Source organism: Balaenoptera ricei, chromosome 2, assembly GCF_028023285.1.
Source record: "Balaenoptera ricei isolate mBalRic1 chromosome 2, mBalRic1.hap2, whole genome shotgun sequence".
Lineage (NCBI taxonomy): Eukaryota > Metazoa > Chordata > Mammalia > Artiodactyla > Balaenopteridae > Balaenoptera > Balaenoptera ricei.
This window is the reverse complement of record NC_082640.1, coordinates 68852202-68870302: the sequence shown is the minus strand read 5'-3', so window position 1 is coordinate 68870302 and position 18101 is coordinate 68852202. Positions and strand designations below refer to the sequence as shown.

Genomic DNA, 18101 nt, shown 5'->3' with positions numbered 1-18101 from the left:
CCTTTTTCCTTCCCATAGAATGAAGTTTTCTTTTATTACCCCTTTCACATTATCCACCTCTCCCCTATTCAGAAGGACCCATGTGGTCTTGGAAGGCCTAGTTGCTCCTCTGCCATCCTTCTGCCCTCTCCCTCACCCCAGCATGGAGAGAGAGAGAGAGAGAGAGAGAGACGGAAACTGGGGGCAGAGAGATGACCACCCCAAAGCAGGAGACAGGACTAACTAGCAACTGTTCTGGACATTCTGGAACACCTTCATAAGTACCTTTACTTCTCTTTCCCTCCTTCAGTCAAAGTCCTTATTTCATCACCCCTTCAGAGTTGCGTCCACTAGTGGAAAATGAGCCCTTCATTCCTGTGGTGCCACAAAATGGTGCATTCAGGATTCCTTGCTAAACCGAAATGATTGTATGCTGTCCCCTCCCCCTCCCCCCACCATGATCCATCTGATGATGCCGCTAAAGTGAAACCAAGAAATATTCCTTAATATAAATGTCAAGCTTTATCACCTTTTTGACTAAATGTAATATGTTACCTCTTAATAAAAATGTCTCATGTAGTTTATATTCCATAGGAGAATATGTGGGGAAAAGAATTTTAACCCCCAACTTCTAAAATTTTTATTAACACTATTTCTGTTTATTTAAAATACTTACATAATATTCCGTAGCTTGTAAAAACTGTTTTCACTCTGCAAACATTTTATTTCCAAAATATGCCATGTTGGAAAAAAGGGTACGTATTGGTTAAACACTAGAATCCTAAGCTCATTAATATTAGAGCCATTATCTAGAAATATGTATCAGTCTCTCTTAATTTCCTTTACATGAAATTCCTAGAAACAGAAGTACATGATGGGAATATCCCATTTTGAAATGCAGAAATTGAAAAATAAACCGTGCGACTCCCAAGCTGCCTGGAGCTCCAGGTTTTGGCATCACCCGCTCCGAGATGTTGGATTTGTGCCGTGACTACCGTGCTTATCCCACTATGTGGTCTGAGACCAACCTGGGGGTGGGGCCCTTTCTGAGCAGAGAGGGAGAAAAGCAGATAGGGCTTTGCCTGCCTTCTGTCCAAAAAATTAATCAGTTGTTATATAAAAGTTTTATGGAGACAGAGGGAGGGATAACCTGTGTTGAAATTTCCACAGATGTCAAGCCAAAACAGAAAGGATAGTGGGTAATAGCCTTGTTTTCCCAAGAGATACAGCTACTTTGGCATGTCAGATTAAGACTGTTACCAACTCCACTGGCGAGACAGCTTGAATTACTTGCTAATGGATGCAGTATTTGAGAGGTGCATATGGTTATTTATAGGGAAGGCAAATGTCCTCGATGTCATTAATGGTTCATAACTACGGTTCTTGTTTACCAAATGATCATTAGATCTCTGTACTTAAAAAAAAAAAAAAATACTGTCAGTAAATGCAGAGATTGTATGAAGGGTTTTTTTTTTCTTGCTTGTTTGAGATTGCCTTATATAAAAAAAAGTGTCTGTGTGATTTTCCAAGTAATAGAAGCAGCAATCTCTTTTCATGACTTCATCCCACAGATACTCTGAGTTCAGTATAAATCGGCCATCAAGTAGGCAGCTTACCCACAGTTACCTCAGTCCCATGACTGGGTGCTTCATCACGTAGCTAAGTACATGCTATAGCTACTAATTATGACTATTGCACATAAGATGAAATACTTTGCAGGAGGAATGTGATTCTTTAAGCAGCTTAGACAAACATAACTTTCCCACAGCTGTTTAATGAATTATCAACTTGCATGGTAGCCAAAATAAACGAAAGTTGAGATAATGTAATAACCCATTTGTAGTTTTGTAGCATTATCTAGATACCTGACCTCTTTTATATATTACTTGTCATTTGGAGTAATAACGAAGGAATGAGATGTTTTCTCATTTGACCTGATAGTCATGTTTCTTTTCTTATTGTCTTATCCCAGTTACCAAAAAAGAAGTATATTGTTCCCTAAATTTGTTTGAAATGAATTGATAACTGAGTCAGGAAACGAACATTGCTGCTTTTTTTTTCACATTAGTTTCAGAAGTAGAATTAGGATAAATTTAAATTCATTCTTTATCTGTATTGCAAGAGTAACTCCCCCCAAAAAATCTTTGTGTTTTTGATTCATGAGGTTCCCCCAAAATCTGATTAATTGAAGGCCAAAATAAAAGAAAGGGAATACATGCTAATGATTTGGCCAAGAATTGAACATGATGAATTTTGAAAACATTCAAATTCCAGGAGAAATAGTCCATGGTGGAAATTATAGCACAAATTTACAAGTGATATAGATAATATGAGTTTTTCTCTTACAGCATGAGAAAACAACCAAAAGAAAGGCCAGCACCTGAGGAATTGATGGTAAGTAGATTTTTTTAGTTACATTAGAATTCTCCAGTTACATATCTGTGCTTAACATTCTGTTAAAAGGACCAGAATGGGATTTAAAGCATCCACAGACTCAGCAAAGCCAATATTATTTACTTCCTTTCAGTGGGTGCTTTTGAAGCTCACATCCTCAGATAGTAATTTTCACTTCTTAAAAACCCATCACCAATTTGAAACTTAATGCAGAATTCTTTTCCTTTGCCTCACACTCAAGGGTCACAAGTTAATCTAGGTTACTCCTTGTCCTCATTTGCTATTATAGCCTCTCAGAATTCAGAGGATTGGTAACAGAGAAGATAGTCAGCATATTAAGTTTTTAGTACAGTCCTACAGGAAATTCTGAATGTGGCGTGGAGTCCTCTTGGATTCATGTAGAATGAAATTAGATTGGCTGCAAAAGATCAAGTTAATGTGAATCTTTGGTCTTTCCTCAGAAAGAGACAACTACAAGGCTGCAAGTGCTGTGTTCTCAGCTCCAAGGCTGCTTTCTTTGATTGCAAATGACAGTTTTTAGTCAAGCAGGGAGAGGAACAGAGACGTTCCCTAACAATTCCCAAATGGTCATTTATTTAGTGCAGATTGTTGATCTGACAACGCACAAGCTGTTAGAATAACGTTAGCGTCAAGCATTAATAAATAATAATTATAGTCTACTCTTTCTAATGTTTTGCATACCATTCCCTGTCTTTACATTATTGCAATCAGGACAAATTCTGACTAGTTTTCTCTCATCACTTTAAATAATAATCATTTTAAAGATATCGGTTCAAAGGTTTGTAGCCTTTGTATTTCATCCTTATAAATACTCTAAGCACCCAAACTTCTGTATAATACAGATTTCATCCCCAAATATAAAATAGCCGTATGTTTCCCTTTTATATCATAAGTGCTTTCCAGGAAGGTAGTTTTCTTCTTCATGTTACCCCTGGAGCAAAATCTCAGTTTTCAGGGTAGTTTCAAGTTAAAGTTCACCCCTAAAACCCCTGCAATTTATAACTGTGCAGGTTTCATGTGTAGAATAAACTGGTCTTTTTTTTTTTTTTTTTGATTGGGGGGGGATCTCTGATGGTTGGGAAATTCATGCAGTTAGTCACATTTGAGGAAACTTGGAACAGGTTCTAGAGATGGAGACCCATTTACCTTGTACATTATCATGCTATGGCTGGATAGCTCAGCTATTAAAACAAAGGAATAGGGTTTCATAAAACAGGTATCTATTTGTAAATGCATGTTTCAATGCTGCAGTGAGTTGGCCACTTATAAATAAAACATCTGCAGATCATACATACACTCATAAATGCATCCGGATGTATGTGTTGGTAGGGAACACGACTCCAGGGTGGCAAGTTGTAAAGATAAGGCTGAAGGGTGAGTCCTTTCAGTGCCTTGAAAGCAAGCATACGTGGCTGTCTGTGTGGGGAGAGAGATGAGGAATACGTATTTCGATATATCTGTTTACAACTATACACCCTGGTGTGTGCCGTCCCATATTTTTAATTAATAAATATCAATAAATCAATAAAATACAACGAAAAATTGTCACAGGAAGCACCATCCTATACTTAATTTAACATTATTTCTAGTACTGCTCACAGTTTGATTTAAATGAGTTTATTCCCCTAGGTATAGCAATAGTGAGGCACCCCCTGGCTTAGTACAGGCTCAGTGAGGGGGCAGGAAACAATGGAATGTGTATGAGGCTCCTGTGGTCACGGGGGTTGAGCCCTGCCCTCCTTTGGCCAAAATATTGGGCCCAGAAGGGGATAGGAAAGAAAGTGGGCCGTCCCTGGCTTGAGGAACCTGAGTCACATCCTAGGGACCCCCTTAAGAAACCAGTCTCTTTATTCCTTCCAGCATATTAATAGCTTTAATTTTTCCTTTTCCCTCTCCATCTACAACCTGTTTGGTGGTGCTCCCATCTGGAAGCTGAGAGCGTCCTCTGGAATGCATGAACTGTAGAGCCCATTTGTCACTGGGGTGGGGGGGTCGGGGGGGCCTGCCTTTCACAAAAAGAGCGGTGTATCTCCCAAGCGTGGTGACTCCAGCCAGCAGGGTACCAACATGGTCTGCACAGCTTGGGCCACATCAGCTGTGAGGCCTGCAGGATTGTTGAGGTTTCCCTATGTGCCTGCATTTTGCAAATCAAAGGGAGAGCATCAGAGGTGAAGTCGGGTGGAAATATTGAAAGTTACAGATTTGCCATCACGGAACTCTTACGTGAACTTGGGTGTGACCCTGACCACCAGTGAACACAGCAAGTCCCAGCCTAAGTAAATCAGAATGCAGGGAGAGGTGTGCCCAAACACCCTCACCTCTGGGCCTGGGCCTTGCACTTAGCAGGCACTCAAGTGGTTTTTGTAGTTTTATTTGGTGGAGTCACCTTATACACCAGAATACCCAAGTCTTAAAAATCATCATCTTTGCAATTTTTGACCATATCATTCTTAAAGATGACATGTAAAACTCAAGTTTAGACGCTAGAGGCTATTAAAATCCCAATGTTAGAACTCATTTAGTTGTTTAGCTGTTTAATTCTCTCTGCTTTGCGTGGTTGTTCCTAAGATGGCTACAGTTTTTCTGTTCTAAGTGGAAATGTTTTAAAATTGGACGAAGAACTTCCCTTAATGCTCACATTTGGGGGAAGCCAGGGTCCACATGAACCGGTACCGTTTTCTGGCACGTAGCCCTTAAGCTACATAAAGAATTAACTCAGAAGTCTCATCATCGGCATCCACATCATCTTGGGAGATCTCAGAACCAGGCAGACAACTGATTCAGTAGATATTTATAGACCATTATGTGCAAAGTCCTGTGCTAGACTCAGCAGAAGATGCAGGGTAAGCTTCACACATACAGTGTTGCAGGGGGTAGGGCAAGTGTACAAATAATTAGAATAAACTAAGTACTATAAAAGAATTGCAGAGTTCTGTGGGGATCCATATGGGGAAATGGGGAAAAGCTATATCGAGAAGGTAGCATTTGAAAAGGGCCTTTGGAGGATGGATTGAATTTTAATAGAGAGTTTGCAAGGGGTCATTCCAGGCAGAGGAAAGGATGGGCAAAGCATGAGTGTGTCGAGTCCCCAAACCTTTTCAGAGCAATGTGAAACCTCTAGTGTTTGCTGGAACAGAAATTCCATTGACATTGGCCTCATGGAGTCACAAACCCACAAAGGTAGAGTTCAAATAGACAATATATTCACCACCAGCTGGGCAATCTGTTAAGAAATTCCACTTCTAATAGAAGGAACCCTAGTACCCAGGTCTGAAAACTTTGACTTGACATAGAAGCAGCACACCCACCCATAAGTACCTTTTTTCTTGAGTTAATTCTTTTGCATGGACTCTATTCAGTTATAGGGAAGTCCTTCATCCTTGGGGAAGATCTGACCTTTCTCCAATTCTTTAAGAGTTATTGCATGCATCAGGAGTCAGCTTTAAACCCAGCAAAGGAAAACAAGCCACGCAGGCAGCCCAGGAGCATTTGGCATGCTGACACAGCAAGACAGATAGGAACCCCACATACACTCTTTCTGTTCCTGTGACGATGATTCCGTAATTAAAGAACCCACTTTTAAATCACTCTGATGTAAAGCACAGGAAAGACCTATATCAGTGCTGCCCCAGCTCTGTGACTGAAGACCATCAAACTTAGAAAAAAGTTTCCAGGCTGTAGAAACTCTGAGGAGGTGGCAGACGGTGTTCAGAGGCTTCAGACAACCAAGCAAACATGTCACAGCTTATGTGGGAAAAGGGCAGCTTCTGCCAGTCAGAAAGGATTGATGGGATTGCAGCAAGAGGGGAGAGGACGGTGATGCGAAGGCGGTAGGGGAAGTTTCCCAAAGTGTCAGTCATCAGATTGAGGGAAGCAAAAAAGTAAGAATCATACCCCTGCACTCAGGGACAGAGACAACCTGAGGTGAAGGCACAGAGATGGAGAGGTGCGTGGCTGGCTTGGCTATTCAAATTATATGTTTACATATTTTTAAGTAAAAGGGACAGGTGAGCAACCTTACTCTATAGACCATTTGCTTGTGTAAACCACAGAGAATTCCTTCTGCCGAATTAATCTTCCTTTCGGGTTCTGTTGTAGCGAAGGTCAGGCGGATTTAGCAGGGGAGCTTCCTTTCCCTTGTCAGCAGCTCTCCAATCCCTCCCCACTTGTGTCTTCATCTGCAAAATGAAGGGGATGGACCAGATCAGCAATCCTTGACCTAGGGTCTGTGACTTCAGGAAGTCTGTCAGAGCCCCTGAAATTACATCCAAAATTGTATATGTATGTAGGGATTTGCATTTTTTTAAAGAAGAATTCATGGCTGTCATCAGTTTTTCAAAGGGGACCGTGACCCTAAGTGATTGTTCTGCTCTCTCACTACCTTCCCACTCTGATAGTTAGAGCTCTGCAGCCAGAACAGGACAAGCCTCTGAGGAGGGAGGCATCATTTGGAGGGTGAAACGCTTGCTTGGGGGAAGGGAAGGAAAGGGAAGGGCCCTCCCTGTGGGACTCGGCAGGGCTTCCCACCAGCTCTCAGGCGGCCCTTTAACCTCTCAGCCTATCCTGAACGTGGACCTTGACTCAAGCAGCGAAGGTGTGGGCCATGGGCTCCTATGCAGTTACAATTTGGATTCAGAGCGCTGTAGATCCTTCTATGCATTTAGAGTGTTTCCAAAAGGTTTCCATGTCTAAGCTCTATTTAATGGAATCTATGCATAGTAAGTAATCAGGTCAGAAGAAGCAGCATCCCGGTTTGAGATCAATCGCTGGCTAATACTTTAGCTAGGCCACTTTATTATCTCATGCTGATCCGATTGCCATTCTCCTCCTCCTTTGTCCCATGCACTTTGACTGTGGTAAAAGTACGTATCACATACATATTAAAAACATATACCCATTCTATCTGTATGTAAATGCATGAGGCACAGCTGGATATTGCAGAGGAGTTTGATTTACTAATAGTTATTATCTGTTCTAGCTGTTCAGTGGCAGAGAGAATTTCAGAGAAACAAGCTGGCGCAGAAATTGTCTTTATGCTATAACTATACTGCTTTAGTAATTGTTTAAAAACATGGCTTTTCTCCTTAGGTTCTAATAATGCCTGTTATTTTGTGTATTTCCTTGTACATTCCAGAGCAGGGTGTCCTCCTTTAGCATTTCCTTAGCTTTGGTTTTCTATCCAGGCGCCTGAGAAGAAACACAGAGTGCAGTTTGCAATTGAAATTTGACATTTTGCTTAGAAAGCAAGTAAATAGTGGGACTGGAAATACAAGAGAAGCAGGTGTGGGTCTTGAGGGAGGGGTGTCAGTTATAATCAAAATAGTGCTTTTAGATTTTTTTTCCTTCGTCTAAATCCCAGCAGCTGCAAACTTGAAGGCATCTCATTTCTCAGAGAAGGCTCTATGTATTGAAGGTGGTATTGTTTGGGGGCTAATAAACACCCAACTGCTCCAGAAAAATCTGTTTAAACATTTAATTACTTGCAAAGAGATGTTAACTTGTTTAATTCCTCTAAATTAAATTGTCACTGGTAGCTTTTCTGCTTATCCAAACCTGATTGTAATTACATTTTCAGATAGATTGGTGGGTTGTTCTCTAAGTTAATCAAGGTATGTGATAAATTGGGCATCTGCATGGTCCCTTTTAAAATCGGAAGAACCACCACATTACGATTTTTCTCTCCAGCACTCAAATTCCGGTGTGACTTCTGGGTTTAGACCAAATGGCTTTGTTCACCATTGTGGGACCCAACCCCACAAAATGCATGGGACGATTAAGGAGATGATTTTATGCAGGCACTTGCAATAGGGAGAATGTTTATTAATGAGGAATGTCTCAAAGCAACTGGAGGGGGCCAAGGTTATAGAGGCAGGTAAACAAGGGAGTCATCCGCCAGTCTTACGGAAGTCATGAGGAAGGATGGAAAGGGGTCTTATCTCTGTGTGAGCAGGATGGTCCTTTGTAGCTAACAAGAGAGTAGGGAGATTCCTCACCTGTTACTCCTTTCTGGGAGTGCAGGGCTCAGATAAAGTTCAGCATTATCACCTCATTCTACTAACTGGATCAAAGATGAGTTCCGGTTTATTTTGATCCAGGGCTTACAGGTGTCCTAAGTACAAATATGAGGAAAGGCACATTTCCGCAGCCCCCTTGCATAGTGCTCACGGACCACGTGCTTGCAATCTAAGCTTTTTAAGATACTAATGATGGTTTATACCAAGGGGGGAGGGGGGTGGGTAGGATGAATTGGGAGATTGGGATTGACATATATACACTATTAATACTATGTATAAAATAGATAACTAACGAGAACCTACTGTATAGCACAGGGAACTCTACTCAATGTTCTGTGGTGATTTAAGTGGGAAGGAAATCCAAAAAAAGAGGGGATATATGTATACGTATAGCTTATTCACTTTGCTGTACAGTAGAAACACAATATTGTAAAGCAACTATACTCCAATAGAAAGTTTTTTAAAATAAATATCATATAAGATAAATTTTTTAAAAGATACTAATGATGGTTTAATAAGCAATTCTGAACTTGGTGGTAGTTTAGTACCTTTAGCTAGTTTGTTGCCTCATATGGAGCATGTTTTAAAATAGACCGTTAGGGCCAGACTTACGTGTGTGTCTGGCTTCCAGTTCTTGCAGACATCAGTTATGCTTTTGGTTATTCATTTGGAGGTGCACATCAGCTTATTGGCCAAGGCACCCCAAATTTGCAGGGGGAAACCCTGGATAGGATTGAAACTTCAACTAAATATTTTCTTCAAGCACAAAAGGCATCACAGAAGCCTGGGGGCCAGTTGACAACCATGTAATGATTTTTTTTTTTTCAAGTTCTAAAGGCCATTAAAATCATCTGTTTGTGTCTGCTTATAAATAGGAATCCACTAGTAAGAAGTTGATTTTAGCTTTTAATTGCACATAATTACAACGGCAGAATCACTGTCTGGATGCTTGAGATCACAATCAGACAGCTTTAATTTGAATTTTTGATGACACGTTAGCACTTCAGCAAGAACAGAGAGATTGTAACCCCAGAAAACAAGCTTTGTTTTTCCATAGACGTGACTGCTTAATCTCTTCACGAGACTTTAGCAGATAAATACATGTGTGTTAAGTGTGTGTGTATTTGTATACATGCACATAGCAAGAGGGATACAGATAGATAAAATCTGTCATTCCTTGATCATGGCGATCTGACAGTTTTAATTTCCCAGTTTAGGATAACTTTTTTCCTGCATCAGTCAAGTCAGATCTCTTAATACGGCGATGATTTGCCTGTTTAAGATTGCGGTTTTTTGAACTCCTGCCTGCAAGGCTTCTTTCTTGTTTTACTGGACTGACTGTCATCTTCCCAGCATCACATTTCAAGGCACAATAAGCTGCATAGACCACAGGAACGGTTTGGTTACCTTGGATGCCGTAAAGGGGATCAGTGGGGCCGCTTTTCAGTGTTCTGCCACATTGACAGCGGCTAAGCTGGCTCTTTAGAGTATGTTGTACATTCCTTCCTCCTTTGACGCTACTCAGCTCACAGGGAGTTTCTGTTATTTGGGTGATGGCCTCAGCTTAGGATTCTCTCCTCTGTGCTGTCCTTGAGCTTCTCCATCCTCCTCCCTGCAGCTTTCCCTACTCTTCCCCTTCACAGTGCTTGCTCCCTTCTCGGAAGCCCTCCCCCATTTATTGCCTCTAACTTGAAACAGCGATTAATTACATAAATTATATATTCATGGTAGATTCACAGATTGGTTCATACAGTATGGTGATTCCTAACTCGGGCAACTCATCAGAACCATCTGAGTGGGTTTTAAAAAAAAAAATGCCTGGATCTCAACCCAGATCAAAGAATCTCTGACATTTGGGCCAGGGAGCAGATACTGGGGTTTTTTGTTGTTTTTAAAAGCTCTCCAGGTGAAACTCACTGGTTTGATACCTTTTTTCTCCAACTAGATTGTAAGTGCCTTGAAGGAGGAGCATGATCTTTAATTCAGTTCCTAGCTTGGTCCTATGCTGCTGTCATTCAGGCAAGTTCTCTGTTCTGATTAAAAGAAGAGAAACCACTATCGATTATTCTTTGCATGTGCCATTTGTGTTCTAATCCGTTTCAGTAAAACACTGTACTAGACATAAAGACAAACAAGACATGTCCCTTGTTCTCCAGGAACTCAGAGTAAAGTTGAGGAAACTCACCCAAGAACAAGCCATCCCTGGACTCTGTGATATTCAGTATAAGTTAGGATGGCCATATTAGAACTACATGGTCTGATCAGAGGTTTTTGTTTGACTTCCTGCTATGAGAGGTCATGTGGGTAAAATCATTTGGCGCCAAAATAATAGAATTTCTAGGATGTTGCAGTGTTTGCAGGGATACCATTCAAAGCTTTTAACAACCAGTATAGCCAGACCAATCAGAACAGGCACTAGGGTTTGGCTGTACACCCTGGAAGTACTGGAAGAGCAAGAAAGTGTAAAGCAGGCCTTGCTCAGTGGCACCTGTGATCTTTGGCGTGTGTTCTGACCACTTGGGAATTCACCTTTGACAATTAAATCCAAATCAAGAGGTCATTAGAGAGTCAAGACTTAGAGGAGACCACCTGGGCAGCACCGTCTTTGCCGGGTTAGATTGATGGCAGAGGACCCCAAGGTCTTTATCAGCATATCAGATGTGGGCCACCCCGTGCCCCCCAGCTCTCGGGGATAATGGATTAGGTTGAAAAATCTGGAGACAGCCACTTGTGGGGGAAATACAAAAGGATCCTGAAGCCCAGTCTCTGTGATTTGGGAATCGCCGTTGAAAGCAGCCAACTTGTTTTCCTGTGAGTACACTCCAATAAATAGATGCAATTCTTATCAATAATTAATGAGTCTAACCAGGAATTTCAAGGGCTGGAAAAATATTAGAAGCCTCCTATTTACAGTTGTAACCAGCTGGATTTGTTTAATGGGTTGTTTGCTTTTTAATTTGTAGCAGTTTCGAGAGAGACCTTTGGGGACTGCGAGTCCGGTGGTTTCAGTGAGGCCTTTTGTAGATACATGGCTATTTGGGGGCCACATCTGCCTGCAGATAACTTGAGGTTCACTTGGCCGTTTAGAGACTGCAGAAAGGCAGTGGAGACATTTGGGCCTTCTGTCCTCTATTCGATTTTCAAGATTAGAATTAAACATTAGGCCGTGGTCTACCGAGAGACATTTGCCAGAGTGTGGACTAGTTTCTTCCCAGTATCCTGGTTTACCATTTCTCTGTTCTCTTAATATAAATGGTCACTGATTCTGAAGTAGGAGAATAGGTACCATTCATTTATTCGTGCAAAGATTCCCTTGCTACAAATAAAAATGGAATTTTCAAATGTAACCCGATTAACTCTTAATTGTATACCAATAGCCTCTGTGTGTCTCAGCTCCGTCAGAAGACTTCTGAATGGCCTGCATCTCTTTTTAAACTTGGGGGGGGGGGCTTCAATTAATAGCAGGACTTTCTAATTGTGGGATTGTTGTGGAGTTGACAAAAATTTGTATAAATAGGGTACATTTTTCCACTTAAGAGGGCTGTGCTGAGACATTTTTAATTGGATTTTCATGGTGATTGACAGCATTTGATTATGACAGTAACTTTATTTGGCTGGACTGCTTTAGCCTCTTGTTCAGATTTTTCCATCAAAGCTCTTTTTTATCCTCTGAATCCCCAGCGGAGCAGCAGTCATTGTAGAAGAGCCTTTTAGCACCTTTGTTGTAGCCATCCCTGGTGATGATTGGGCCCAGCTGGTAGTAGATAAGAAAATGTTCCTTTCACAAAGAGGCTGTGTCTCCCGCCTCTGCGGTTTCAATAATTTTAAGAGCCCCCAAAACCTGTTGAGGATTAGAAGTAGCTTTAGATGTGAAATGAGTGTTAAGTATTAGTAATCGGGAGATTAGGGCCCCAGGGACAATGAGAGATAAACAACTGCAATTAAGGCAAATCTGCCGATGTAAACAAAATTTAGCAGAAACAGATGCCCTAACCATTTTAGGGGATTGATTTGAGGGCACCAAGGAATCGATTTTTGTCTTGTTTACACTTTCAAACCCCTGTGATATACTGGAAGGCTAAATATTTCATACAGCCTGATTTTAGTTAATTTTTTTTTCAGCGCCTCACAGTAGGTGCCTCTCTTCTCGCAGTGACCAGGCCTGAGTTTATTCAGCATTCACAGGGAGCAGCTAATTGTCTATGAAGGGCCCCCATGTTTAAATGGGCTTGACAGGAATTTAAATTTTGTTTCAATCAACCCCTGTGCTCACAGCCTGCTCCAGTTTCTAATTTTTAAATTAAACATGATTTTTTTTTTTTTTTAAGCCACAGGCTTGCCTCTGCAATACTCTCGCTCTAACTCTGGGGAAGGCAAATCGGCAACCCTGGAATGCTGGCTTTTGCAGGGCCTGAGGCACCAGCTCCAGGGCTGGAAAATTCTTTCTCCAAAACGAGCTTTTCCTTCCCCTGTCGGGGAGGTAAGCAGAGCTTTGGCTGGGCAGCTCAGCTTCTTGCCTTCAGAAATGGCCCCCTTTCCAGCTCTCCTGTGCAGGCAGCAGTGCGCATCATCTGGAAAGTGGGTTAAGTACCAAAGGAAGGCGTAAGGCTAGCTTTTCGGGGGCTGGCTGAATTGTAACCCATTGCACATCTAGTGCAGATTCGTATTTCAGCAGCCTTTTCTGCCCTTGTGCGACAGGGAGACAATGTCAGACCTGTGCGTCTCAGTACGCACTCACCGTTTTTCTTTGCTGAGTATCTGCTCTGGGTAGAGCATCCAGCCTGATGCCGAGGAAGCAGTCAGCCCTGAGTCCTGCCCTCAACCAGCTTACAGTCTAGCAAGGAAGATGAGGATATGAACAGCCAAGCACAGGATAGATTGTTAGAGTCGCCAAAGGCCCTCCCCCACCTGCTCCTGCCCGCCTTCGGCTGCCCCTCCACCTCATGGCACTCCTGTACACGCAGCCTGCACTCTAACAGTCCCCTAATGCATGAGCCTCACATGGCCATGTCTTTGCTTGTGCTGTTTCTTCGGCAAGAATGCCCTTTCCTCACGTCCACGTGGTGAACTCCTACTCAGCCCCCAAGACTCAACTGGCACAGCCTCTGTGAAGCTTTCTCCGGCCTGCTTCAGTAAGGTTGCTGGCTTTCTGTTGTATGTCACCCTTCTTTCTGGCAAGTACCTGTATCAGTGCACTTTTCACACTTTGTGGTGGTAACTTAACAGCCCATAAACAAGAGGAAGAGATCATGTCTTCTTTATTTTGTATCCTCAGCATCTAGCCCAATCCCTAGCCCCGAGTTGAACGCTCAATAAATAGTTACGAATTGAAATGATATGAATTTAACAGGTACAGTGAGTTCTGGGGAAGGCAAGATTTCTTCCAGCCATGAATATCTGGGGAGGCTTTGTGAATGGGGTGACAAATGAGCCAGACCTTGCAGGACATTGGGGTATTTATGTGAGTGTATTACTTTCTGCACACATGTGAAACACAGCTTAGATCCAATATCCGTACTGGTCAGAATCCGTACTACACCTTATTTCCTCTGAAATTACTTGAAAGAAATTGGAGCAACAATTGTGTACAACTTGGGGCTGCAGATAAATTCAGAAAGGCTTCTGATTTTTAACCTTAAAGAAAGAAAAGATTTATTTTAGAGAGAGAGAAATTAAGCTAAACAGATAACATTTTTAAAAACATGCGTTTACAGAGTTCTTTCATATACACTATCTCATCTGACCTTCACACAAACACTGTAAAGATTATTCTTACTCCCATTTTACTGATGCATTAAACTGGGGCTCAGAGAGGTTAATTGACTTGCCTAGAGTGACACAGCCAGGAAGAATACAGGACTGTTCTGTACTACATCAAAGCTAATATCTATTGATGCATAGTGGACAGGGGGTTGTTACTGTGGTTGTGGGAATTTCAGCTAAGTCAGGCCATTTCTAGAAATCCAGAACAAAACTAATACAAACGCCCCACAAAGAAATGTGTAGAATTTCAGCAGTTTGTGCTTGTGAGACCAAAAATGCCCTTCTAGAATGCTTACTCAACTCACTCCTTATAGTCCCCTCCGCCTTGGCCTCGTCCAGAATCTGCAGGGCTGTGGTCGAATCAGAGAGCTTGTATCTGGACACAGCGGCCGGGGCCTGGCTGAGGCCTGAACCTCAGTGCGAACAAACCAAATAGGAAGAGAGAAAGTAATCACCAGCAGTTTGCACCTGTCTGTTAGTTGGTACTCTGAAGGGAAGCTGTGAAAATTTGTGAGCTATTACTGCTTTTTGGTTTTGTCAACCTGTAGCAAAAACTGAAGGTGTAGTACGTTCTGCAATTTATCTGGCCACAAAACCTTCTCTCATTTTTAGTTCTACCATCGCGATTATAGAAGTGAGTGGCTTCTAAGAGATATTACTCTTTGAGTTTGGGAGAAATTTCTTTTAACTCAGCAAACCTTACTGAGCACATTCTATATGCAGAATGTATTGCTAGGTGCTAAAGTTCAGTGCTACTCAAATATGGACAGTGGGGGCTTCCCTGGTGGCTCAGTGGTCAAGAATCCGCCTGCCAATGCAGGGGACACGGGTTCAAGCCCTGGTCTGGGAAGATCCCACATGCCGCGGAGCACCTAAGCCCATGCACCACAACTACTGAGCCCACATGCCACAACTACTGAAGCCCATGCGCCTAGAGCCCGTGCTCCACAAGAGAAGCCACCACAATGAGAAGCCTGCGCACCGCAAGGAAGAGCAGCCCCCGCTCACCACAACTAGAGAAAGCCCGCGCGCAGCAACGAAGACCAAAAATAAATAATAAAATTTTTTTAAAAAGGTAACTGTACTTAAAAAATATATATATATGGACAGTATGCTAGTGGTAGTATCTGAACTCTTTCTTGAACACACGATGAGGAGTTTGTACCAGAATATAAGTCAAGCGTGTCTCAAAGTCTTCTGTTTAACTCACCTGACATTTTTTTGTTGCAAAACTTCCTCAGTGAGGAAGCTGTGTGCTGATTTACTTTGTGGCATAGTTCCTTATGTTCTGGCGAACTAGTAGCAAAGGGCTCCCAGACCATTACTTGAGTTGCACAGCTGTAAGAAATACAGAGGCTGATGAAACACTAATCTTGCCCTCCAGGAGCTTATGGCGTGGTGAGGAAACCATTGCATCCTCTGCAGCTGGCACGATACAAGGCACAAAGTGGCTGTTCAATGATCTCTGTTGAATAGATGATCAAAAAGAACTAAATAAAAGGCAATCTTCAGAATGGGAAAAAAAATTATAAACTACATATCTGTTAAGGGGTTAATATCCAAAATATACAAAGAACTCATACAACTCAATAGCAAGAAAAACAAACCAATTTTAAAATGGGCAAAGGACCTGAATAGATGCTTTCCCAAAGAAGATATACGAATGACCAACAGGTACATCACTAATTATAAGAGAAATGTAAATCAAAACCACAATGACATATCACCATATGCCTGTTACATGGCTGTCATCTGGCTGTCATCAAAACGACAAGAGATAACAAGTGTTGGTGAGGATGTGGAGAAAAGGGAAACCTTGTGCACTGTTGGTAGGACTGGTAAGGCCACTATGGAAAACAATATGGAGGTTCCTCAAAAAATTGAAAATAGGACTACCATATGATCCAGGATTTCCGTTTCTGGGACTGTATCTGAAGGAAACAAAAACACTATATCAAAGAGAAATCTGTACCCCCATGTTCATAGCAGCATTACTTACAATAGCCAACACATGGAAACAACCTAAGCGTCCATCAACAGATGAATAAATAAAGAAGTTGTGAGATCGATAGATAATGCACAATGGAATATTATCCAGCCATAAAAAAGGAAATTCTGCCATTAGCGACAACATGGACGAACCTTTAGGGCATTATGGTGAGTGAAATAAGTCAGAGAAAGACAAATGCTGTATTATCTCACTTATATGTGGAATCTTTTAAAAAATTTCATAGAAAAAAGATTTGTGGTTACTAGAGGTAGGGAAGGCAGAATTGGATAAAGGTAGTCAAAAGGTACAAACTTCCAGTTATAAGATAAATAAGTACTAGGGATGTAATACACAACATGATGACTGTAGTTAACACTGCTATATGATATATTTGAAAGTTGTTGAGAGTAAATCCTGAGTTCTCATCACAAGGAAGAAAAAAACATTCTTTTGTATGTGTGTAAGATGATGGATGTTAACTAAACTTATTGTGGTAATCATGTCACAGTATATGTAAACTCAAATCATGGTGTACACCTAAAACTTACACAGTGCTGTATGTCAGTTATATCTCAGTAAGACTAGAGGGGAAGAGAGAACTAAATGATATAGATGCCAAACTGATGAGTGCCTTAAGAGACATGTGAACAAAGTAGCCAGGTCACACAGAATAGGGAGCTAGACAGTGATCAGAGTCCGTCAGGAAGGCAGACGGGAGACTAAGCTTGCAAGTGTCCAGGCCGGCACAGGCATGAGAGGAATCAGAAGAGCGAAAGCGCAGGCGTGGAGTCATGACCCCGCTCATTTCTGTAACCGTGGTCGTAGGACTGGAAAGGTGTGTGGCTGACAACTGGCAGGACGTACTTTGTCCTCTGAATGTGAAGTCTGCAGAGGCTGAAGATGGGCTCTAGATCTTGCAAGTGAGTCTGTCGTGAACAAGAGACAAGAAGCGACATGGTGAATTGGAAAGAACATTGATCTGGGTTATCAGAAGATAAACTTTCAAGTACAGCCTCTGCCTCTTCTGGGTAATCAACAGTTACTTTTTAAAAATTTCTTTTAAAACTTATTTATTTTGGCCATGCCGTACAGCTTGCAGGATCTTAGTTCCCCGACCAGGGATCGAACCCGTGCCCCCTGCAGTGGAAGCTCGGAGTCCTATCCACTGGACCGCCAGGGAATTCCAATCAACAGTTACTTAGCTTACCTGAGCCTCAGCTTCTTCATCTATAAAATGGGGGGGGGGGGGTAGTGATACCAATCTTGAAGGGTGGGGTTTTTTTCCTATTAAAATAGGGTTTGTGAAAGTGTTTGTAAACTGTAAAGTGCTAGACATATGTGGGGACACTAAATCAGCCTCTTTGGGTCATGACTTGTCTCAGCTAATGTTCCTGGGCATGTCTGACCAGTAGCTTCTTGAAAGACAAATATGTTTAGTGGAGCTTAATGCAACTTAAATATACATACGTTGGGCATTTGTAGCTAGTGTCTAATGAATTGGTAATTTTTTAAGGATAGGCAGACCTCTGTGAGTTACTCTTCCCCAGGCATTAGGAAGTCTTAACTTTTCATGTCAGTCCTCTAGTATCAGTATTATGAACATCTTGTTGGAGGGAATTATTATGAAACAGTTAATAACAATTTGCTGTCTGCATCTTTGAGGTACTGTGATGGGTTCAAAAAGGAATTTAAGAACCATCCAGATCTTCAAGGAGCAGACTGGACACATCCATAGGAGACATTTAGAGAAGGCAGGATGAGTTGTGTGCTGCTGACTTGCACGGTGTGAGGACTCAGGACAGGGTGGCCGAGGGTGGTCAGAGGAGGCATCTCAGCTCCAGCCAGAGCTGTAAGGATTTGTCTGAATATGGAAATTAGAAAGTGGTGGCTCAGCAGCCAGCCAGCTCTGGAAGGGCTTTGCACACCGGTGAGGAGTGTGG

The 18101-nt window shown here is 41.9% G+C and overlaps 1 protein-coding gene across 3 annotated transcripts in view; it reads left to right on the top strand.

Annotated features, from left to right (window-relative positions):
- Positions 1–18101, top strand: part of MAP2K5 (mitogen-activated protein kinase kinase 5) — a 263835-nt gene that overhangs the window by 225968 nt on the left and 19766 nt on the right. For all 3 annotated transcript variants that reach the window (XM_059915478.1, XM_059915477.1, XM_059915479.1), the window contains one exon: positions 2328–2373. In XM_059915478.1, the coding sequence (XP_059771461.1) occupies positions 2328–2373 (46 nt within the window). The remainder of the gene's footprint in view (positions 1–2327; positions 2374–18101) is intronic.